The sequence below is a fragment of the Mytilus edulis genome, chromosome 10 (assembly GCF_963676685.1).
Source record: "Mytilus edulis chromosome 10, xbMytEdul2.2, whole genome shotgun sequence".
NCBI classification, from domain to species: domain Eukaryota; kingdom Metazoa; phylum Mollusca; class Bivalvia; order Mytilida; family Mytilidae; genus Mytilus; species Mytilus edulis.
The window spans coordinates 23861899-23888213 of NC_092353.1; the positions used below are offsets into that span (position 1 = coordinate 23861899).

The 26315-nt window shown below is 32.1% G+C and overlaps 2 protein-coding genes across 3 annotated transcripts; both read right to left on the reverse strand.

Annotated features, from left to right (window-relative positions):
* Positions 1-307: 307 nt before the first annotated feature.
* On the reverse strand, positions 308-11299 carry LOC139490691 (cartilage matrix protein-like). 2 transcript variants are annotated; one of them, XR_011656377.1, is made up of 7 exons: positions 11125-11281; positions 8879-9433; positions 7333-7470; positions 5874-5987; positions 3499-4056; positions 1900-2925; positions 308-540 (listed from the first exon to the last, which is right to left on the reverse strand). XR_011656377.1 is itself a non-coding variant. In XM_071277611.1 (6 exons), exons 1-6 carry the CDS (start codon positions 11204-11206, stop codon positions 2321-2323), a joined length of 2052 nt encoding a protein of 683 aa, XP_071133712.1. In that variant the 5' UTR covers positions 11207-11299; the 3' UTR covers positions 308-2320. The 2 variants fall into 2 exon arrangements, 1 of the variants encoding a protein (XP_071133712.1); XM_071277611.1 differs by having other exon boundaries at positions 308-2925; positions 11125-11299.
* Positions 11300-17257: 5958 nt separating this feature from the next.
* On the reverse strand, positions 17258-25251 carry LOC139492654 (collagen alpha-5(VI) chain-like). The gene is made up of 6 exons (XM_071280807.1): positions 25150-25251; positions 21697-22245; positions 21004-21135; positions 20629-20742; positions 18787-19344; positions 17258-17862 (listed from the first exon to the last, which is right to left on the reverse strand). Exons 1-6 carry the CDS (start codon positions 25229-25231, stop codon positions 17258-17260), a joined length of 2040 nt encoding a protein of 679 aa, XP_071136908.1. The 5' UTR covers positions 25232-25251.
* Positions 25252-26315: the final 1064 nt, after the last annotated feature.

Consider the following 26315-nt stretch of genomic DNA (forward strand, 5'->3'; position numbering starts at 1 on the left):
AGAACCCCTCTAGACCAGTGAATCCTTGAAGTATTTCTATTCAACCAGTGGCATCTATCGTTTTACCCCAAAAATAGAAAAAAGAATGATACATGTACATAGGCAAGTCCCATTGGTATTTTTTTTGTACGTAAATGAAAGGATTCTAGCAACAACAAACGGATCGATCATATGCGTGGTAACATTGTATCTTTTGCACAGATTTTCTGTAAAGATTGACAAAGTCATGCTAGCTTGTTTACAGTTATGTCTTAAACAACTGATAATTTAAGTGGACGGAACAAGAAAATTAAGAAACATAAATATCATTTTTAAAATTTTATTTATATTTTCATTGCGTTTCATCATATTTTTTTTAACTTTGAGTTTTTTCTAATGTTAGATAATCGGACAAAATAAACAAACGGTGAAACAGATTTACATTACATAATAAACAATACTTATGACTACTATCGAATAGTTTTTGCGCTGTACAAACTACTTACATCGTGTGCATTGAAGGCATTACTACAATAATTTTTGAGGGAATAAAACAAGAGGCTCTCAAGAGCCTGAATCGCTCACCTTAATTCTTTTGGTTAAATCTCTCATCAATGATTATTTTGGCTTTTCAATTTATTTAAATGTTCTTTGGATCGTCCTATTTTCTTCTATTTTAGCCATAGGAGCTATGTTTCTTGACATACAAGGAAATAAAATATAAAATTTATACTAGATACTCTGAAACTCATTTAGCCTAAGTTTGGCTGAAATTGATACAGCAGTTTCAAAGGAGAAGATTTTTTAAAGTAAGTCAACATGATGAACAAATTGTGAAAAAAGTCTTTAAAGGGCAATAACTCCTTAAGGAGTCAATTGACCATTTAGGTCATGTTGACTTATTTGTAGATCTTACTTTGCTGAATATTATTGCTGTTTACAGTTTATCTCTATCTATAATAGTATTCAAGATAATAACCAAAAACGGCAAAATTTCTTTAAAAATTACCAATTGGAGGGCAGCAAGCCAACAACCGATTGTCCAATTCATCTGAAAATTTCAGGGCAGATAGATATTGACCTGATAAACATTTTTATCCCCATGTCAAATTTCCTCAAAATGCTTTGGTTTTTGAGTTATAAGCCAAAAACTGCATTTTACCCCTATGTTCTATTTTTAGCCGTGGCGGCCATCTTGGTTGGTTGACCGGGTCACGCCACACATTTTTTAAACTAGATACCCCAAAGATGATTGTGGCCATGTTTGGATTAATTTGGCTCAGTAGTTTCAGAGGAGAAGATTTTTGTAGAAGATTACTTAGATTTATGAAAAATGGTTAAAAATTGACTATAAAGGGCAATAACTCCTAAAGGGGTCAACTGACCATTTCGGTCATGTTGACTTATTTGTAAATCTAACTTTGCTGAACATTATTACTGTTTACAGTTTATCTCTATCTATAATAATATTCAAGATAATAACCAAAAACAGCAAAATTTCCTCAAAATTACCAATTCAGGGGCAGCAACCCAACAACAGGTTAACCGATTCATCTGAAAATTTCAGGGCAAATAGATCTTGACCTGATAAACATTTTTACCCCGTCAGATTTCCTCTAAATGCTTTGGTTTTTGAGTTATAAGCCAAAAACTGCATTTTACCCCTATGTTCTATTTTTAGCCGTGGCGGCCATCTTGGTTGGATGACCGGGTCACGCCACACATTTTTTAAACTAGATACCCCAATGATGATTGTGGCCAAGTTTGGTTTGATTTGGCCCAGTAGTTTCAGAGGAGAAGATTTTTGTAAAAGCTAACGCCGGACGACGACGGACGCCGGACGCCAAGTGATGAGAAAAGCTCACTTGGCCCTTTGGGCCAGGTGAGCTAAAAAATTAATATGTCACTCAGCATTATGACATAGCTCTGATTAATGCAACAATGCATTAAAATGAAAACTCGCGGAATGAATAGTACATAATGGTACCTTGACAAATGAAACAGTGCATCATGAAGAAGTCTTCGGGAATGAAACAGTGCGCTACAATGACTGCTTGACGAATTCGTTGAACTACGTCCACTATTCTCTATAGTCACAATCTAACACATTGTGAGTTAGTTATATCAGTAACAACTGCATATAGTAGAATAATTATTGGAACATATCATTAATACGTATTGTCAGCATACATTTAATGTACTAATGGAAATGAAAATGGAAGATAACAAAACAATCAAACAGAGAAAACAAATACATTGACGTATTAAAGCAAACGGACATCTACAAAAGAAAAATAATTTTACATGAAGAAGAACAAGCAATTAAAAAAATAAGCATAAACTAAATGGGTAATATACAATGCAACGATTTAAGTTCTTGAACAAACGATTCAATATAAGTATCAATTTGGTCAACATAAATATTGCCATTAATACCTATATGGTATGATGTTGACGCAAGACCTGACATTGTATCAAAAGCAATATCATCAGTGAAAATACCAATCGTGTGCATGTGAATTCCGTTATTCCTCAATACCTCTGCAAATCTAAGGTCTTGTTCATTCAATGCGTTTTTGAATTCTGAGATCACAAGAACAACTTTCTTTGCTGTTGATCTAGCTCCTTCGGTTGGATCACCTAAAAGACCTTCTGCCAGTTTCAATGCTTCTGAAATGTTTGATGATTTTTCGGTTATGCCTTCATACGATGACATTGACCTTTGCAGTTCGACTCGATTGTTCTCTAAATAAGCATTAAAACTAAAACGTGTACTTGCTTCTTCACTGAATGTTACTAAAGCCAATTTAGCAGCATTATTACCAAGACGTATTTGCGACAGTATTTTGACTAGTGATGTCGGAACAACAGAATTCAGATCATCTTGTTGTATTCCTGCTAAATCAACCATTATGATGACATCAGCTTGTTCAGAGTCGATGCAAGCTACAAAAATAGAAATGTCTTTTTTATCCATATTTTACAAATGAACATATATTGAATAGAAAATATATACAAATCACTTTTATCGATGCAAATATTATTTAAATGATATCCCTAGCTTGTAAAAATCAGCTGTAGCATAAATATTTCAACAAAATCTTGACATATGTCTTGATGTCAATATACCAACATACCTTCATCTTTATAAGTGATAAACAAAAATATTTGATCAACTTATTTCTTTGATACTACTTTCAAAATTATAACAGTATATATAAAATTTAGGTGAACTAAAAAGCCGTTCGCCTATATACTAACACATATGGCTAATATGTTTTAGTATAATACCAATAGATTAACTTAGCTGTATTTGGCACAACTTTTCGGAATTTTGGGTCCTCAATGCTCTTCAACTTTGTTCTTGTTTGACTCTATAACTATTTTGATCTGAGCGTCACTGATGTAGACGAAACGCGCGTCCGGCGTATTGTATTTTAATCCTAGTGCTTTTCATAACTTTTAGTACTAATATAAATAATACTGTAAAATTATATGTTTTTAAATCAACATGCTTACCATTGCATTCCGTTCTAATCAAATCCTGCATAATATGATGCCATAAAGCGTCTGAGTTGTATGGAAACACGTTGGAAACAACTCTTGATATTCGTGACAGAAAGTAATGAGAAACGTCTACTCCTATCGCCACTGTATATATTTCGATGTTTGAATAGTGCTTTAAGTAGGAGAGGGTTTGTTCAAGTGCAGGTGGATTTGACGGCAAACCATCAGAATATAAAATTATCTTCTTCTTAACATTCAATCGGCCTTTGGTATTAAGCAGTTCAACCGCTTTAGAAAGACCAAGATGAACATTCGAAGGTTCGTTTTTAAGATTTAAATTGGTAATACCATTCCTAAGATCCTCTTTAGTTGCAATATTTGAGAATCCAAGAACCGTGTTTGCTGATTCTCCAACAGTTGCCAACGCAATCTGAAAATGATCATCGTCAATTTGCCATTCCTTAGTGGTAAGCTCTGCATGATCTTTTGCATGGTTTAGAAACGTAGAATCCATCGATGCTGATACATCAATTACAAATACAACGTCGGCTGCAACAGGTTCACAGATATCTAAAGTTATAAATGAGATTTGATAAACAATATAATTGCACAGATCTAGATATAAGAACAAATAGATAATCATGATCATACAGTATGTACCAAGTCTATTCGTTTGTTTCGTTCGAACTTTTGACTTTGATATGTGATAAGGGACTTCCCGTTTTTAATATTTCTCGGAATCGGCTTTTTTATTATGTTACTTTCTATGTTACAGGTCTTTTGAAAATGTCGCTATAACGTTTAGAAACATAGCGTCCCCAACCTAGATTACGATATCGGGCTTTTGCAAAATAAGAATAGAGGACAGCACGTACATTCAAGTACTTGTTTTGTAAGATCTTATGTATAAGTTGGATATATAAAAAGGTAAATGTGTTGTATACAAAGGAATTATAACTTCTACTAATCTGAAACTATTTATATTCCTCTTTTTAAAAACCCCTCATTTAACTCCGGTTGAAAAAAGAAAGTTTATGTCATGGTTATAGGTGACACACATCCCTTATTTGAGGGTAGTATTATCGTATTAATATTTTTTTTTCAAACGGTGCTAACCATTCATTCTTTGGCTTTTTTAAAATATTTTGTGAGAAAAAAATAGAATTTTCATTTTAATTTAGTCAAGGAACATATCTCTCATATATTCTGGGGAAATGACCTTATGTCAATTCTTATCGGAAGTTTTGAGTGATCTAATACATGTTATATATCCATAGAGGGTTAGTAAAATTCATAGGGGGTGAGGCCGGATGCCAAATCCCCTATGAATTTTAATCACCCTCTTTGGTCCGTAGAGGTCAGTAGTTAACCGTATAACGAATTTATCGCACACTGGACTTTTTCTGCTGCGTTATGTTGAAATATAAACAACGAAACACAATAATTGTAATATATAACGTCACCATTAACGCGTCATGAACCCCCTATGAAATTTACTGACCCCCTACGGTTTCATAGGGGGTAATCACGTGACGGCGTTAAAGCAATCAGATCGTGATATTTTTCCCGCGGTGCGATATGATATCATGTACATGTGTGACGTTATGTCAGGTATCTTAATAAGTTAAAACGAATTATAATTCACGTTTATCTAGTTATAAACCCGGTTAAATTAATTATTTTCTATATAAGAAAATGTCGGTACTACGTTAGGAATATGACAGTTGTTTTCCAATCGTTTAATATTTTTGAGCCTTAGATTTTGCCTTGTTTTAAGGAACTCTCCGTTTTGAATTTTCCTTTGAGTTCAGTATTTTTGTTATCTTACTTCTTCATACTTTGAACCACTCTTTTTATATACATATATTTGTCCATGAGGCATAGCCAAGTTTTTATGACATCAACAGTCTTATAAATATATTATAGTAATATTCATTTTCTGGGATTCATATTACCAATGTCATTTAAACTGATCGGGCGGAGCTTACGTTTTGATTTGCATAAGGACAGTCTATTTGAAGATGTGTGTGATTATGATGATTTCCGTTATAATAATTACTGATTTCTAATCACCTATCAGTGTCATCAAAGGAATTTACAAAAACATTTACTGGACACTTTATTGATGAGTTTATCCTAAAACACCTATCTATAGATGGAATGGTTTATTATGAGCGAAACGGTTAAACTCCGCCCAGTCAAGTGAAATAAATTGAGTAATACCATAGTTCGGTTTTAATAATGGTATTATGAATGACCGACTTACAAAGTACACAGATAAGTTACAACCCCCTTTTTATCATTATTAGCATTGTTCATATGGAATAGCCAGGTTCTTCCAAAGTTATCAACAGTCTTACACATATATTTTAGTATTGTTGACCTACTTGTTTCACAATAAGTGCCCTCATAAAATTGTCGACAGTTACAAATAAAGTATCCTACGTGATCAACACATGTTCCTTGATTGAGACAGGTGACACCTTCACACTCATTTATATCTGAAACAAAGGTAAAGACATATTTAATAATGACATACATGTAGAACCAAGAGTACATTTTTTAGGGATAGTGATCCGGCGGCGGCGGCGGCTACGGAGGCGGCGGCGTTAGCTAATTTGTTAAAAGCTTTATATTTTAGAAGGTAGAAGAACTGGATGCTTCATACTTTGTATATAGATGCCTCAAGTTACGAACTTTCCGTCAGACACATGTCCAATGTCCTTGACCTCATTTTCATGGTTCAGTGATTACTTGAAAAAAATGTTAAATTTTTTTTTAATGTTAAATTCTGTCTTATTATTAGTAATTTGATAACTATATTTGGTATGTGCGTACCTTGCAAGGTCCTCATGCCCGTCAGATAGTTTTCACTTGACCCCGACCTCATTTTATGGATCAGTGAACAAGGTTAAGTTTTGGTGGTCAAGTCCATATCTCAGATTCTATGAGCAATAGGTCTAGTATATTTAGTGTATGGAAGGACTGTAAGGTGTACATTTCCAACTGGCAGGTGTCATCTGACTTTGACCTCATTTTCATGGTTCAGTGGTTATAGTTAAGTTTTTGTGTTTTGGTCTGTTTTTCTTATACTATATGCAATAGGTCTACTATATTTGGTTTATGGAATGATTGTAAGGTGTACATGTCTAGCTGACAGGTGTCATCTGACAGTGACCTCATTTTCATGGTTGAGTGGTCAAATTAAGTTTTGAGTTTTGGTCTATTTTTCTAATACTTTATGCATTGGGTCAACTATATTTGGTGTATGCAAATATTTTATTATCTATATGTCTGTTACGTAGGTTTTATTTGACCTCGACCTCATTTTCACGGTCCATTGCTAGGTGTTAAGTGTTTGTTTTTTGGTCTATTTTTCTTAAGTTATAAGCAATAAGTCAACTTTATTTGTTGTATTGAAGAATTGTTAGCTGTACATGTCTGCCTGGCATGGTTAATCTGACCTTGACCTCATTTTCGTGGTTCATTGATCAATGTTTTGTTTTCTTGGTTAATCTTGAGTTAATGTGACAGTTGTAATAAAGCTTTCTATTTAGGTCTATCAACATAATATCAATGATTAGTAAAGAAGGCGAGACATTTCAGTGTGTGCACTCTTGTTGTATAAATCGCCCACAGAAAAATATATAAAAAAGAAGATGTGGTATTATTGTCAATGAGACAACTCTCCACAAGAGACCAAAATAAGTTGACTTATCAATTGGCCTTACAATGTTTTTATACGTTTCAAAAGAGGGGAAACAATAAAAAAAATCAAGTACGTTTGAAATGGCTGAATGCAAACTTTAGTTGAACAATGTTTTATGTTACTAGTATATCACTTACCTATTTCACAATGATCACCAATGTACCCGAAGTCACAATCACATCTATGACTGGTAGTCCCCGTAATCCGACAAATTCCAAAATTACATAGGTTTGTGTTTGTCTTACAAGGATGGTCCTTCACATGTTCCCCGATTTCTGTCAAAAGATGTAGAATCAAAATGAAGATAAACTAAAAAGGTAGATTTTCTAAGTGTTCGAAATATGTTGTAAAAAGAAGTATACAAAGAAATAGAACCAGCTTTTGAAATTAATTGAAAGTTTAATCTAAAGGTTTTAATAAATATTTGTTCAGATCGATTGGTGATGATTTCATTTTTCATGTTCAAAACCTATGGTACTTTTGTTGTTAACAAAATTTTTAATGCCATATGATGGATAGAGAACCAGTGGTTTTAAAAAAAATGGTACTTTACTGGAATGTTTTTAAAATTATGCAACAGATTACGCACTATTTTCGTTATTTTCATTTTGAAGATTCCAAAGTTTTTTTAACTTAATTTAAAATCTAAAATTTGTTAAAATCAAGAGGATAAATATAAAACCAACCTTTGAAATAAATTGAAATTTTACTGCATGATTCGCACCATTAAAACATGTTACATTTTGGTACTCCTTTCTTTCTTTCACCGTTACAGAGTATGATACGTGTTTGTTAAAAATATTAAAGAACATTTTAGGTTGCTAGATGCTTGATAGCGAATCGCTTTTTCTAAATTAACTGAACTTCTACTGGAATGATTTGAACCCCTTAACACAGTTTATTCGATTTTTGTTGTTTTCACATTACTTGGTCTATATTTATGGTATGTGATTGTTAGGTAAGAAAATCTAGGTAATAAATAAAGGACCGCTTTTTGAAATTAATGAAAATCGAAATCGAGGAATTTGGTCAATTAAAGAAACAGTAAGTTCAATTGACGTCATTTCCGTTTTGGCGTTCCAGAGTAATGAATTTTAAGAATTTTTCTTGTGAATGCCAAATGATAAATAAAAAGAACCACTTTTTAAAATTGAATAATATTTAATGTAATGTTTAGGATCGCCAAAGACGTTTTATGGGAAATATAAGCTACCCGAGAAAACTTCATAACTTTATGATTGTCCGTTTCTGCATGTGGGGTATTTGTGGTGACGTATTATATTTCTAAAAGAAGTATGCGAACAACATTTTGAACAGATTTCTTTCAAATTAAAATCTGTTTATGAATTAAAATATTATGAGTGAAGAATCGATGTTCAAATTTATGATTGTCTTGCATAAACATTTGGTTTACGGTATCTTAGACAACATATGACGTGGTAAAATTGTATAATGTGATGCAATTGTTTAATTCTAGAATTAAAAGTTTGGCAGAACATACAAACATTGCATATAATTTTCTTTCTGGCTTTCTGTCATGTTTTTTCTAATGGATTGTAAATCATATTCCTTGGTTCTTTCGCCCTTTTTAGCAATGATAAGAGTTTGAAAACATCGGTAACTGCTACGATGAACAAAATTATTGAATCACCTACTAACACAAAAAGTTTTTATTTTACTCACCTTCGCAAGCCTGAGATGTAAGTCGTTGCTTGATATCATTTATCAAGGAAAAACTCAAAACTATATATCGATGGTTAGCACTTGTTGCAATCTTGTCCAAGTTATCAGTGTTTACATTGGAGCCGACGCCAATAGCGTAGACGGCTACATCCATGTCACGTAACAATTGTCCAGGCTCATCCGTAGTAATAGCATTACCATCTGTTATGAATATTAATATTTTCTTTGTATAACCACGTGCACCACTCTGTGGCACAAACATATGTTTCCTAGCAAAAGTCAATGGTATATCGAAGCTAGTACCACCACTTGTGTACACAATACTTCGGATGGCAGTTGCGATTTCTTGCTCGGTAGAGTAACTGTTAAACTGAAAACCGCCTTGTTTACTGATAGTTTCATTAAATGAAAAAGCGCTAACTTTGACCGCCTGGTTTGCAATGTCAAATTGTTTAATGAAATTTATGAGGAAAGTCTTTGCTTTATTAAATGCACCACTACTAACACTCCCTGAAGCATCCACTAGAAATCCAATGTCAGCTGGATCTTGACAACCTTAGAAGAGTGAATATCATTTATTTAATGTTAGATTATTGATAAAAAAAAAGGTAGAAGGATATTATCCTAGTACTCTCTTAGGAACACAATCAAACGACAAAAAAATAATCTTCCCACAATATCAATTTAAATGGGTTTTTTTTCTAGCTAATTTTTCTTGTAATTACTTAAATTTACTATTCTAAATCTAGTCTTTCAAAACACAGATACTATGGCCAATTTGCACTTCAGTCCCTTTCGTGAAGCATGGCAACATAATATGTATTCAGTCAGATTATGAAGTAAGCGTTATTTAAACTTTCGAGTTTGAAACGAAGAATAAACATGTAGAGAAACCCCGCAAAATGTTCACGCGTGTATCACGTGGCAATAAGGCGTGGCATGGTCTTCGTTTGTTTTTGACGTATATGTCATAGTCTTTAATTGGTGCCGCTAAAAGATTTTTTAAAGTAATAGTCACTGTTGAATATATTCACAACTATTTTAAACTCGAAGGAATAGTTGAGATATATAAAACCAAACTAGACCATATTTTGGGTTGCTGCAGCTATCCTAAACCAGGAACCGCATCAGAGGGACCTTACTCCCACTTTTTTAGTAAAAAAAACTATATATATGAAATGCCAAAAAATTTGGATTTTTTTTTATTATGATCGAAAATACTGAATATTCAGTCATCCAAATCATTTGATTTTCCAAGGTAAAATCTTCAAGTGATCAATCCAATAAACCGTTTATATAGTAAAACCTAGAAATGTTCCAATGTATAGTAATATAATAAACTCAGCATCGATCCAAACGAATCAAATGTCATAATTGGTGTTGTCTGATTTCAAGTCTACACAATCTCTCATTATTCATTTATAAATAAAGGAAACAGTAGTACACCGCTGTTCAAAACTCATAAATCCATGGACAAAAAAAAACAAAATCGGGATAACAAACTAAAACCGAGGGAAACGCATTAAATGTAATAGGAAAACAACGACATAACACTAAAATGTAACACACACAGAAACGGACCGAGCATCAGACAAAATCCCACGATTTTAAAAATATTATTACGAAAATCAAACTGCCACATAAAGTGTTGACCTTTCAGCATTTTTATGTTAAATTACTTAGGGGTTGTTTACCTCTGGTTAAAACCATTGCATATGACTGTACACTTAATTTCTACAAGTAACTACTTTTGTTCAACTTCCGTGTAACTTTCAATACAAATAAAGAAGTGTTTATTAAAGGTACACAAATATACATTTAACAACCATTATCTTAACTTCCGGGTAACAAAATATTACTTGTATAGTATCACTGAACATAAAACTTTCTGGTGTTGTATTTTTACTACATTCATTACCACTTCTGTGTAAAAAAGTACTTCTGAGCATCATCGATAATAAACAGTGAACAAGAAAAAAAATCATAACAAAAAATAAAAACGAATATGAATATATGATTAATACTTCTGTTTAAATTGAATTTTGAAATAGAACCATCTTAATCAGAATATATGTATGTTGTTGAACATTGTAGTGTTTTAGACTACCTGGTTCTATGATTTCTCCTTTATTTAATAACTATGTTATTTATTTAGTAACTCTAAACTAAAAAACCTCAAGAAACATAAAAATGGTTAAGTCATGTACATAAACGTGTATGATGTTATAAGTCTGGTCTTTACTTACTGTCTAAACCGTAAACTGCGATGATTAAAACCCCAACTCCTAAAACAACAACTGGAATAAAAGTTTGGAGAAGCATTTTCATTCTTCCTTAAATTATAAAATCATAACCCGGTAGTTAACAATATACCAATGATTTACTATGCATAAGTCAATTAATGGGAAATTCCGAGACCAATGCAAGGATATTTAAATACTTCTATAAATATATGATTTACAAGTTACAAGTATAGGCTTTCAAAAAAGCATTCCCTATCCAAATAATTACTTTTCCATATATACACATGGAAAAAAGTATTGCAACACCAAATTGAAATTGAAATTAAAAAAACACTTTTTATTTTTTTGTGATATAATTTGGTAAAATAGAACTACTTAAACATTATTTAAGTATCACTTGAGTTTAATCAATAAATATAGACTCGGTAAGTTTTTATCTGCACATGCAGCTACTGTACCCGTAAACAGCAAAACAGATGTTTCCATCCTCATTGTTTTCAGCACTTTAAATAACTAAGTTTTTAAAGTTATGTGATTGACACCTTGTAATGGGTCCTCGGCAACTCTAAACTGCAGCATTATAACAGATTATCAGCTTGAGAGAAGCAGGGATGTCGCTGTAACAACTGCACGTATTGTTGGTCATCGCCATTCCACTCTAAGTTGTTATGAGAATAAAAATGGCACCAAACGAAAGGACCTTCCGAGATGAAGAAGACCCCCCATTATCATTTGCTAGGGAAAATCAGGCATAATAAAGGTTGGTCAGAAGGAAACCCATTGCCTACAATACAATCCCAAAAAGAGAGTGGTGGGCATACAGGAGCCTTTTAACAAGAACTGTTCGAGATCAACTCATTTATACTGGTTATCGTGCGATAAGACCATTTCGGAGACCTTTGCTTACGAACAGACATACAGTTTTCCGCATCCAATGTACTGCAGAGCTCGCTAAAGCTGAAGGGAGATTCATTGTTCCAATGGAATTCGGGTCATCTTCCTTGGACAGATCTTAGCCCATATTTGAACCAAATCGAGCATATATGGGACACTATCGGGCGGAAAGTGCGCGAAAGGACACCCCAGTCCAAACACACAATGAAATAAACAATGCCCTTCATCAGAAATGGTTGCTGCTACCTTGGCAACAAATTAGTCGATTTTTGGCAGGAATCAGAAGACGTTAAGATGCGGTTATCCGTTTGAATGGAGGCTGCGCACAAAGTACTAATTCTTTGGCGTATAACGACCAACCATAATGTGAACAGTCATCTGAGGAATAATTTTGAAATGTCTGACATTGTAAAGTTCGACTACAGTCAAAGTTGTAAAATGCTTTTTTTTGTACAAAAAACACTTCATTTTGTTATTAAAATTGTGGTTATATAAATCATTTTTTTTTCAAACATTTTTTGTTCGTTTCAATGGCAATGTTATCATAAACTATGTTTCAATAATATTATACACATATTTTATTATATATCATCCAAAAAAAGAGGCTGATTTTTCAAGTTTTGAAAAATCAAGGTGTTGCAATATTTTTTTCCATGTGTATATAATTATTTTGATAAGTGTCTTATGTAACACATTCTGACATCGGGTAGGATTGGCGCCTTCAAATGAGTCTCCACCACATTCTGTATGTACCTGTCACATGCCTGGAACCTGTAGTGCTGAATTTAGTGGTGTTTTTTTTTCGTCGATGTGTACCATATTTGTTTTTCGTTCATTATTTTATTCATAAATTAGGCTGTAAGATTTCTCATTTTAATTGTTTTACATTTGTCATTTCGGAGCATTTTATACGTGACTATGTGGTATGAGATTTACTCATTGTTAAAGGCCGTACGGTGATCTATAGCTATATCATTTTCTGTATAATTTGGTCTCTTGAGAGTTGTCTCATTGGAAATCATATCACATGATTATTCTTACTTTTATTGTTATACTGAAGGTGGATTACCTAGACCACTTGATCATGCACCGATATCTAAAAGACTATGTTGAAGTTCTATGGTTCACCTCTTGTCATTTTGGTTATGCAGGAATCATTGCGCCATCTACCACTCTTTTATAACATACCTAGTGAAGGATAATCACAAAGAAATATGTTTTATAAGCATTCATTTCCCCTATCTATCACATTACATACATTTTAAAGATAAAGATATTAACAGTTGATTAAAAATATCAACAGACATAGTAATACAAGAAATTTGGAAAATAAATAGTCTGATAAACGCTTATTATAGCTATACTAATGATAGCAATTTTGATGAAAGCATAGCAATTCACAATTTGACAAGTTATGAACAACATTAACACGTACGACAGACATTAAGAGTATGTCCTTGGGAAATGTGGCATCAAATCACAGTAAGAATTCATTTTGATATATACAAAAAAAGCAATATTCAATTCTATTCAGTGAGTCCTCGTTAGGAGAGAAAGCGATCAAAAGAACCGTCAATAAATAACATAATATATATATACACTAAGCTTAAATAGATGAAAAACATTTAATTTCAAACGTATTTTACATTGTTAAATAGGAAAGATAAAAATGTTTAGCAAAAAGGTAGACGTAGGTGACTCATATTTTTTTTCTGTTCATAGTTTCTGTTTCATACATAGAAATAACCAGCAGAATGCCGGATAAGCAGTTTCATTGCATGCCAACACAGACCGGTCAAAAGTTTATCACATTTATCACATAAACTTATGTCGTATTGTTTACTAAAAACATAGTATGTCTGTTTCTCTTTATATGGAAAATGCAGTCCATGTAGGACGAGACTAAGATTTTTTTTAACTTAATATTATCAAAAATAACGAGCTCCGAGGAAACGTCAAATCACTTAGCAATGGCCAAATTAAAGCACAAACGCATCAAACGAATGATTAACAACTGTCATATTCATGACTTGGTAGAGTTTTTTTATGATGTAAAAAATAGTGGATTAAACTTGATTTGAAAGTAAGCTTAAGGTAGCACAATACAAAGATTTTATAACTCCAACTCCCAAGTTTTAAAATGCTGTAACTTTCTTAATAATGATTGTAAATTTATATAAGTGTTTGTTTTGGATAGCTAACAGATTACTCTTTCAAATTAATGCAATGTTAGTATTATGCAACAATTATGTAACCAATTATAATGTTAAATGTGTCTAAAATATTTTTCACCAAATTTCCACTTTCAAATGAAATTAGCTTCTGCATAGGTATCCCTAGAGGGTTGATTTTATTATATGTTGTTCCTATGGCCATTATCTACAAAAGAGTGTTTCAGATTTCAGATAGAATGTATAGAACAAAGTTGACATCTAATTAAACATTATCTTCTTTTATGTGGTTAGGATGTTTACACTAATTAGAGATTTATGAGAGAATGGAACACCATAGAGACAATCTGAGACACCCTTTTTGAAGCCCATGATGTGTTGATTAAGATTTACAAATTTTTTGTATAGTTAAAGAGATGATAGAGCTAAATTCATTCGCGTGAACTTACCCAGATTTTGACGCTAATTACATAATAATTGATTACATAATGATTGCATAATAAACATTTTGCATTCATTTAAAAGACTAATCTTTTATCTATCTATATATCTCATTTGGATGACAGTCATTTACACCCTAGTGTGTAAAGTTTTAAGCAATAATCATAAATTATTTTTGAGATACGGCACGACATGTACAAAAAACCTCCCCTGTTTAACAAAATACTCAATAACTCAAAAATAAAATTTTGAATCATCACCAAAAAGTATACATATCTTTAGATCATTATAACAAAGAAGTGTGTAAAGTTTTAAGCACTAATCATAAATTGTTATAGAGATACGGCACAACATGTAAAAAAAAACTCTCCCTTTTTTACAAAATACTCAATCACATTAAAAAATGAAATTTTGAAGCATTATCTAAAAGTATACAGATCTTAAGATTAATATAACAAAGACATGTGTAAAGTTTGTAGCAATAATCATAAATCGATTTTGAGATATGGCTCGACATTATCAAGAATCGTTTTTGAGATACAGTGCGACATGTGAAAAAAACACACCCCTGTTTTAGTTACAAAGTGCCGTAGATCAAAAAGTTTAAATCTAATTTTCACCAAAAAGTATACAGATCATTTGACCATCATAAGAAACAACTATATTAAGTTTCATGAAATTTGGATAGGTCGTTCTCAAGTTACGGTCGGCATGTTTCCGCCGGACAGACAGACAGACGGACAGACAGACAGACAGACGGACAGACAGACAGACAGACAGACAGACAGACAGACAGACAGACAGACAGACGGACAGACAGACGGACGGACGGACACCAGACATGTGTATACCATATTTGACGGGCATATAAAAAGTGCTGTAATCTATTTGCTTCATTTACACTGAGACTGAAAAGTTCCGCTAAACATAAATTGTATTAAATAATATTATTAATCCAAATATGAAAATGTTAACAAATGAGTGCATCTATGCTGATGGACAAAGGCGAATCAATGTAGGAACATCGTGGCCATTTTGCTTTTGCGGTATGGGCTTTGCTAATTTTTGAAGGCCGTACGGTAACCTATAGTTGTTAATGTCTGTGTCATTTTGGTCTTTTGTGAATAGTTGTCTCATTGGCAATCATACCACATCTTCTTTTTTTATATTAACCTATTTCATTTGAACTATGACAATGCCATCTGAAATATGTCTAGTTCATATAAAAATGACTATGCCATGAGCACTATCTTTCGATGAAGTAATGTGTAAAGACTAACAGAGCTAATCACATTTTTTATCCATCAGTTCAAGATTGGCGAGTCATAAAAACAAACCATGACATTTCTATTATTCTGAACTTTTTATTAGAAAGTATGAGTTGTTCCTTGTATAAGATCAAGATAAACAAACGTATTAACATTGTCAAAAACAAAACATAAAATGACAAACGTTATAAAGGAATATAAAACGAAAACTTGTATCGCAAAAACAAATACATTGGTGTTTCATTGTTGGCTACATAGTTCCAAAATTTGTTTAACAAATGATTGATAAGGACTCAAATCGTAGGAACACAACCACACATTCGTCGAAGAACCATGAAGAACTGTGTGCTCAAATAGCGTGATATGTCTTTTTGTGGGAAAATTACCGTGTTAACAAGCACGTTAAAAAATCGACTACGTATTTCCATCTGTTTCAAAAAAGCAATTGTTAATATTTATAGTTCAGGACTGGTGGCATGATTTCCCTTAAATACACATGTACATATGCACATAATACCAAAGACGTAAAAAAGCCCAAGATAAATTGTAGGCCGTTGTACGGCCTTTCACAATGAACATGATGAACAACACTCACACCATTTTAATAAATTAAATAAAAATGTTCCCTATATAACAAAACAATGACTTAGTGCAAAAGAGAAATCCATCTGTCTAAGTAATGCTGAAAGAAACAAGACGATAGCAACCAATGCCAACCCTTATATTATAGGCTCATGACTAGGTTAGACAAAAAATGATTTGACAATGTTTACAATGTGAGACAATAGGCGGAACATTGGATAAAAGATCATGTTGACTCAATGTCGACCAGTCGTCGTTTTTACTTCGAAATGCAGCAAAGAAGAAGGAAAAAAATATTTTTTTATACCCGACCTGGTATCCAAAATCACCAGTAAACTAACAAGACGTTAAATAAAGTGTAAATAAACTTTCCATCTCAATTTTATCATTTGATTGGATCTCCATCAGTCAAAGCTTCTTATCGAAATTTTTTGCTGTTCTGTTTGATGTATGTTTACATCGCATTTCATCTAGCGCGGCAAACTGATAGTCATGTTAAATTATATCCATTATTCTCTATACATTGTACCGACAATCAACATGTCACAATACTAAGTAAAAACGTGGGAACATAGAATGTAGAGTGTTGTCGTCCCACGATCTACAGTAAAAACGCAAATGACATTGGAAGATAACTTGGTAAACACAAAAACTTATATTATATTTTTTTACAAACGACGTTTTACATTTGACTTTGTAACAACGGATACGGACACATACAAAGTAAAAATAGTTTTACACGGAGAAAGTAAAAGCAGTCAAAAACTTAGAAAGGTTAAACTAAATGACTAAAGTACAGTGCAATGATTTAAGTTCTTGAATAAATGAATCAATAAATGTATCAATTTGGTCAACATAAATATTGCCATTAGTACCGATATGGTATGATGTTGACGCAAGTCCTGTCATGGTGTCAAACGCATTACCATCAGTAAAAATGCCAATCGTGTGTATGTTTGTTCCACTATTCCTCAATACTTCTGCATATGTAAGTTCTTGGTCATTCAATGATGTTTTGAATTCTGAGATCACAAGGATCACTTTCTTTGCCGATGATCTAGCTCCTTCGGCTGGATCACTTAGAAGTGCTTGAGACAGTTTTATTGCTTTTGAAATGTTTGATGATTTATTGGTTTTGGCCTCATACGATGACAATGACCTTTGCAGGTCAACTCGATTATACTCTGAATATGCATCAAAATTAAAGCGTGTACTTGCTTGATCACTGTTTGTTACTAACGCCAATTTAACAGCATTAGTACCAAGACGTATTTTCGATAGTATTTTTACTAGTGATGTCGGAACAATAGAATTAAGATGAATTTGCTGTATTCCTGATAGATCAACCATTATAATTACATCAGCTTGTTCAGACTCGGTGCAAACTACAAAAAATAGTAATATTACTAATTTTCTTTGAAATAATGTTTTCTGGTCGGTATTATATGTTAAGAAAGCTAAATTTAGAATATTGACAACGATTTTGCTGATAAACAATTGGTCAATAATTTTCAATTGAAACATTTGACCGCAAGCGTCATTATATTTAGCGGAATTTCAAAAGCAGCTCGGGATTGGCTAACCGGTTTCGGGACCATCGAAATTCTTTTTAATTATTAACGTCGATTCCCGTGTCGTTTGATCACATACCAATTCGCATCATACGATAAAAGAATGGCTCAGTCGGGGTGATGTGTTTCTTTCTCCGATGTGAATTAAGAAGTTTGGATTGTGGACAAGGATGTCAAAAACACCTCATGTCACTTGCATGCCCCCTATTCTAATCTACAAACATGATATGAATTATAAACAACAAATGGAAGTTTTTAACGACCTTGACTGGTTATACAGCCCTTGCACGGTCGGGGAATTATAAAAGGTAAACTACTCGACTAATAACAGAGGATGTAATTTATACCAGCAAAGTTAAATAAATTTATTTGAATAGCAAATTCATATATTTTGAAAATGATGCTACATGTAGAAACATAATATTAGGAGAGAATATTTTTCTCAAGGGATACTAAATGGAGATTATTTTACATGTTCCAATATTACTGTTAGAATCAAACAAATTTTAATCTAATATATAAATAGATGATACTGAAAATGTGTTGTTACCAATCATCAAGACCATTAAATACCATATACTTCAGATTTCTTTAATTGACTGTCTACTAGTATCAACGTAATATATTGTGTTTTACTTTTTCGGATTGTACTAAAAGGCAATACTATAACACATATTCTAAGAAGTATGGCTCATATCTTGTAGTATTGAATACTGTTAAATTATATTAACTTATTACCATTGCATTCTGGTTTAATCAAGTCCTGCATAATGTGATTCCACAAAGCGTCTGTATTGTATGGAAATACGTTGGAAACATCTCTTGATATTCTTGACAGAAAGTAATGGGAAACGTCTATTCCTATTGCTACCGTATAAATATCGATGTTGGAATAGTACTGTGAGTACGTTAGTGTTTGTTCAAGTGCAGAAGGGTTTGACGGTAGCCCATCGGAATATAAAATTATCTTCTTCTTAACATTCGATCGGCCTTTGGTAGTTAGCAGTTCAACAGCTTTAGAAAGACCAAGATGTATATTCGAAGGTTCGTTTTTAAGATTTAAATTGGTAATGCCATTCATAAGGTCGTCTTTACTTGCAATATTTGAGAACCCAAGACTCGTTATTGCAGATTCTGCAACAGTTACTAATGCAATATGAAAATGATCATCGTCAATTTGCCATTCCTTAGTTGTAAGATCTGCTTGATCTTTTGCATGGTTTAGTAACTTGGAACTCATCGATGCTGATACATCGATAACAAAAACAATGTCGGCTGCTCTCGGTTCACATATATCTACAATTTATAAAATAAAAAAAAACCCGGTATAACAAATGGATTATCCTGATTATACAATATTGCCTTTGCATGAGGTCGATTTTAGGATGTAATGATCCGAAAGATGCATTTCGACTGAAGATGAAACCTATGGCCGATTTTTTTTCTTTGGGGGATAAATACTTTAAATATACAAAGGCTATAACCATTACATTATTAATGTCAGTACGCCTATAAAGAAGAAATGCATTTATTGGTTTTAATGATTATGATCTGCTTACCCTTCAAGAGTACCCGAGATCAACATCAGATGTTTGGTAGGGTTCGTGAGGCTCAATATTTTCATTATATGTTTTTTTTTTTTTTTTTTTTATCTTTTTGTCTTTTATTTGTTTTGGCCATGTTGTTGTCAGTTTATTTTCGACTTATGAGTATGAATATCGCTTTGGTATATATCTTCACTATAAATGTAGAACAAGAAGTCGTCCATTGAATAACAAAATGGTCTCAGTTAACTTTATAAATATTTTGATATGAGTGTCACTGATGAGTCTTATGTAGACGAAACGCGCGTCTGGCGTACTAAATTGTAATCCTGGTACCTTTGAAAAATATTAATATAGTCTATGAAACATATCTCTTTGACAGCGATTTTGTCCGGAGAACATACCTTAGGTTGGGTTTTATAGGACGTTGTAAGAGTATGAAATAGGTGATCTAAGACATCATGTATGAAGGTATTTCCGACCAACCAAGCACCTTTAAAAGTAACAACCCCCTTGTAATAGTATTATCATTTTCCTTATGAAAAACATTGAACAAGTTATAAATATAGATTCTACCACTGCGTCGAGTTTGATACAATATTTATCCACTCGAGACAGTTAAATTTTCAAATTTTAAACGCGAGGCTCGCCGAGCGTTTTAAATATTTAAAATTTAACTGTCGGGAGTGGTGATATCGTATTACACGAGATTTGGTGGTGGAATCTGTTTCTCTAATAATTTTCTAACAATATACAGGAAAACTTATTCCTTCTTTTCGAATGATCCGCAAAAATATGTGTACTTTCTATGTGACGTCATCAGGCAAGATCGCCTTTTTTCATGCCGTCACAATAGGAAATTCAGAGGAAAGCAAGAAAATTCGACTACTTCTTTTGATTTTAACCAATGAAGAACTGATATCAAACGAACCACACGTTGATCATTTTTTTTATTTATTCAATTGGTGCAAAAAGGGATAAATTGACGAAGAATTAGAGAAACAGTATTATATATATTATAGTAATATTGACCTACTTGTTTCACAATAAGTGTCCTCGAAAAATTGTCGACATTTACAAGTGAAGTATCCTATATAATCAATACATGTTCCTTGATTGAGGCAAGTGACACCTTCACAATCATTTATATCTGCGAGAAAAAGGTAAGAATGTTAGATAATAAAATACATGTAGAACCAGGAATACGCATTTGTATGATCAACCACAGAAATAAGAGAGTTTGTTTACCTTTGAATATTTCAAAACATTTTTAAAAATGAAAACACAAATAACAGGAAACCCAATACGTTTGATATAAATTAACTCATCATAGATACCAAGATTAACATTTTATATTAGCACGTGCATGAATCTATTTGAAAAAAACAATACTTGTTTGTATAACCTTTACCTGACTCACAGTGATAACCAGTGTACCCGACGTAACAAAAACATGTATAATTGGTAGTTCCAGTAATCCAACAATTTCCAAAATTACATAGGGTTTTATATGCATTACAGGGATGGTAATGTTCCCCAATTTCTGTTAAAATAATTAAAATACAAAATTAAGATAAACGAAAAAAAAAAAAGAAATTGAAAGGTGTTTTAGTGGTAGAAATATGCTTTAAAGTTGATGTATGTTTAGGTAGTTTGTGTGATTTTGTTTGTATCAAGAAGTATTTGCAAACAATATTTTGAACAAAGTTTATAAAATTCTATACACGTGATTTAAAAAATAATATATTGACCGATACATTGAACGGCATCTTCAACAAAAATGACGTGGTAAAAAAAGCTCTGGAAAGGCTTGTCAAAGCTTACAAATATCAAATCAAAAAATCTTTCTGTCAATTCATATTTTAAGAGTTATAACTCAGACATCGTTGGTCTTTCATTGATGTGCATTGTTTATTGATGTAAAAGTGTGAAATCCTAGATGACTTCACGGTAAGCATACATACTTTAAAGTCATATGAATTGAGTTTCTTGTTTGAGTTTTATGTTGATGAAATTATTGAAAAACTACATGCGTATATACTAAAATTAAAATATGACAATCAAAATGAATACATTTCACAAACATACAAAGCAACTTACTTACCTTTACACGCTTGAGACGTGAGGTTTTGCTTTATATTGTTTATCAAGGAAAAACTCAAAGCTATATATTGATGTTTGACACTTGTTGCAATCTTGTCCAAGTTGTTAGTGTTTACATTGGTACCGACACCAATAGTGTAGACGGTTACATCCATGTCACGTAATAATTGTCCAGGTTCATCTGTAACAGTAGTATCACCATCTGTTATGAAAATTAGTATTTTCTTTATTTTGCCACGTGCGCCATTTTGTGGCAGAAACATTTGTTCCCTAGCAAATGTTAATGGTATATCAAAGTTAGTACCACCACTTGTGTACACAATATTTTGGATGGCAGTGGAGATGTCTTGCTCAGTTGAGAAATTTTTAAAGTAAAAACCACCTTGAACGTTATCATCAAATGCGAAGGCGCTTATTTGGACAGCACGATTTGAAATGTTAAATTCTTTTGTAAAATTAATGACGAAAGTTTTTGCCTTTTTAAAATCACTACTATTTACACTCGATGAAGCATCCACTAGAAAACCAATGTCAGCTGGTTCTTGGCAATCTAAATAAAATAGAATAGCTTTAATTAAAGAGTTACTGTTAATGGTAAAAAAAAATGAGGAAATAATACTTGGAAATAAGACTAAGTCTTCATTGAAACGCCATAATAAAATTTGCAAAAAAATATATAGTCACAACATGTAAATGTATGTTTTTTTTTATGATATGTATTGTAACAACTTCCATTTAATTACTCAGTCTAAAGGGGTTTATGACGTGACGTTTACTGTAAATGGTGACGTCATCTATTGATGTTGTTGTGTTTCATTAATCATTTTTCAACAAAAAGCAGCAGAAAAAGTCCAGCGTGCGATAAATTTGTTTTTCGGTTAACTACTGACCCCCTATGGACAATAGAGGGTGAATAAAATCCATAGGGCATTTGGCTTTCAGCCTCACCTCTTTTGGATTTTCCTAACCCTCAATGGATGCGTAGGGGTTCAGTAGCGAACCATATAACTTATAATGGGATTATAAATCTTATGGTTTTAATATCCTTCTACAGGATATGATATTAAAAATAACCTTTTATAAATCCTGTAAAATTTAAAAAGAATCCTTTGGGAGAAAGTATTATCTTACACGATTATTGGATCGTTTTCACTCATATTGCCGAACTAGGAGTCATATAAGAAAAGTAAAACCACAAAAATACTGAACTCCGATGAAAATTCACCACAGAAAGTCCCTAATCAAATGGAACTCATCAAACTAATAGACAACAACTGTCATATTCCTGACTTGGTACAGGCATTTTCAAATGTAGAAAAGGGTGGATTGAACCTTGTTTTATGGCTCTAAACCTTTCACTTGTATGACAGTCGAATCAAATTCTACTATATTTACAACCACGCGTGAACAATTCAGAAATATTAGGTAAAATTGTGAAAAAAGGAGAACACCAGTCATCACTATCTCACAATTTCAATTAGATAAAAAACAAACAAATATTTAACAAAGAAGTACAACAAAGCATCTATCAAATTAAACAACCACATGTATTGATTACTTATTTATGTATGTTAAATCAACCCATAAAGGATTGAAATATTTGAAGTACTGTGACTGACATCAACTTTACTATAGAGTCGCGTGTTTGACGTCAGAATGTAAACATCACACAGGAAGAGATAAAAATAATTTCGTCATTCAAAGTATTTTCAAAATTATAATAGAACAATAACATAATGGCATTATAATAGAACAAAATTATTGTTTTACCTATTCCTAAAAATATGTTATTGGCAAGTGTGATGATACTGCCTTTAAACAAATCTGGTCCCAATTTGCTCTCACGAGAAGTGCAAATTAATCCAAAAGCTTAAATATAATCTTTGATGTTTTCTTATTTATTACTGGAATAAAATTGTCACAAGATGTGTTGACCGTCTAATATGTTTCTGTCAAGTTAAAATACTACAATAAAAGCCCTAACGACAAGTTGAATACAAAAACCTGTTATTTACTATGTCATAAAATACATGTATTTGTATCAGGTAATTTCCTATTTAAAACATCACTTTGAAACCAAAATTTCAAACTTATTAGTATCCTTTGCCAGTCTGTTTCCACTCGTCAAAAACATTTATCGTGTATGAAAATATATCCATGATTTAATTATACTGATTTCTAGATTAATCATTTATTGTTTTATCATTTACAAACGATATTTTTAAATGCTCAATATTTATGAGAAAATTGCATGTTAAGTTATTTCATATCTGTTTCTATTAGATCATGGCAATATGTATTAACTGTACAATGGCCGAGGTCAGCCGACAAAAAGATTATATCAAACAATGGTTACAATGCATAATTAATGCACATTAACTACTATTGTTTTACTTCATGGTTACTTAGTATAAAGATTGTACTTAGTATTTACTGATTGTACAAAAACTTTGAATATTTAGTGAACTGCTTGTGTGTTTACTTCCTGTTAAGGGAGTTACCCTTGTATTTTTATGGAGGGCTATGATGAAAAATGTGTTCTGCATTTTGTTCAGTTGTTATCTTTGTTCTGCTTTTTTATTTATCACTCTAGTCTATCCTGCCTTTTTTTTAAAATAAATTTAACCACGCCTGCTCCCATAAAAATCAAATTGTAACTGCCTTACTAAGTATTGTAAGTACTGTATATCATATTGCTATGACTTTTTACTGCAAATACAATATAACATCAACTGAATTGGTTTATTGTAATATGAATGTGTTCCGTATATGTGATTAGAAGCGTAAAAATTATTTGCGCAAATTGAACATGTCTATTTGTAATTGAAATTCATACCAAAAAATTTCTTCAAAAATAACATAATATCTATATTCATGTTTTAACTAAAATTTTGACAAAAACTCAAGACATAATGCGATTAAATATGCTATATTGATTAACATTGTAGAATAAGTTTTTGAGCGTACCTGATTCATTTATTGTCAAATATATAATTACTGTTTGGCATTTTTAAAAAATCATCTATTAGTTGAAGATACTGACGAAAAAGATTAAGTCATATTCATTAACTGGTTTTATAGGTTGAAGAAGAGTTTCGTTTTTATAAGAGGTTCAGAAACTAAATATAAATGTAGTAATGATGTATGTTATTGCTTTGTGTATATGAGAGGCTATCATGGAGTATAGTTGTTGAATCATTTCGTTATACATTCGTTTAATGTATTTAAGCTTATGATTTTGTCATTTGATTAGGTTTTGTTTTTAGGTTTAGAGTTCATTATTCTTGTGACTTTATTTCTTAATGTAACATATCTTAAACAATACTGTATAACTAGTTCTATATATTTGTGTATGCTCAGAAACTGGCTCTTTACTTCTTTACTTGAATTTGATTAATATTCTTAATCGTATTATTGTACATAACATAAGATGTGAATGCTGTTAGTTACTTACTATCTAAACTGTTAACTACTATGGTAACAACACCAACTCCGAAAAAGGCTACTGAAATAAAAGTTTGGAGAAGCATTTTCATTATTCCTTACACCATAAAATCACAACCCGGTAGTTGATAAATTACCAATGATTTAATCTGCATTAGTCGAATAATGTTACATTTCGAGACCTCTGATATTTAAATACTTCTATAAATATCCGATTTACAAGTTCGTGATGCTTAGTCTTTAGTTTTCTATGTGGTGTCTCGTGTACTATTGTTTGTCTGTTTATTTTTTTTAGTAAGCCATGATTATTTATGATTTTATTTTCGATCTGTGAGTTTGACTGTCTCTCTGGTTTCTTTCTCCTTCTTTTTCAAGTATAGGCTTTCTAAAAATATATCCCTATCCCAACAATTACTGTTGCAAACTACATGTAGTAACATAAACTGGATTTCGCTTATATTAAGCTTCGATCAAGGTAGTCAGCCGAGAACCAGCTTACTAGTATCATTTCATTATTGTTACATCTGAAACTGATTTATGGTTCAATAAACATAATACCAAATAAGATTCCTTTTATCATGAATGTCTGTCTCACTTTAGTAGAGACAGAAATAAACAAATAGTTAAGCTCTAGTTATTTGTTAACCCGTAATATATAGCTAACCTGGACCAAATGGCAAATAGGAACTAGTGTAATAACTAGGCGTGAGTTGAGTACAGGTCCGTCCATCCATACACTCTTTTTGAATCATCTCAACAATCTTCTGAAACAACTGTTTAGAAACAAATTTTCCCTTAAACATCGTACGGTTATTTAGTTTAAAAAATGATTCACAAAAAATAGTGATTTTAGTTCACGCTTAAGAAAACAAACACGAAATAGAGAAATTTGTAAGTATTAGTTAATTGTAAGAATATAAGTTCTTCGTGACCGCAATTGTCCAATTTCTGCTTCCAAGAGTATTGACCTTAAATAAAAATGTTTGACAGGACACTGTACGTTGCAATTAAGAGCAGCAGAACAAAGTACATAATTAAGTCAATATATAGTACCGACTCAAGTTAGAATCAACTACAAAAGTTAAAACTAACTACTCACAACGTTAAGGTTTCTGCATTTTGTCAGATAAATCTTGTTTAAATTCGATTCTTTCGAAATATTGACACATAAAAATT

Coding starts and splice junctions, on each gene's coding strand:
- LOC139490691 (XM_071277611.1), bottom strand. CDS start 11,206: ATGAAAATGCTTCTCCAAACTTTTATTCCAGTTGTTGTTTTAGGAGTT. Junction 9,434..11,124: donor CGCAGTTTACGGTTTAGACA/GTAAGTAAAGAC, acceptor CACTCTTCTAAG/GTTGTCAAGATCCAGCTGAC. Junction 5,988..7,332: donor TGGTGATCATTGTGAAATAG/GTAAGTGATATA, acceptor CCTTTGTTTCAG/ATATAAATGAGTGTGAAGGT.
- LOC139492654 (XM_071280807.1), bottom strand. CDS start 25,231: ATGAAAATGCTTCTCCAAACTTTTATTTCAGTAGCCTTTTTCGGAGTT. Junction 22,246..25,149: donor AGTAGTTAACAGTTTAGATA/GTAAGTAACTAA, acceptor TATTTTATTTAG/ATTGCCAAGAACCAGCTGAC. Junction 20,743..21,003: donor TGGTTATCACTGTGAGTCAG/GTAAAGGTTATA, acceptor TTTTTCTCGCAG/ATATAAATGATTGTGAAGGT.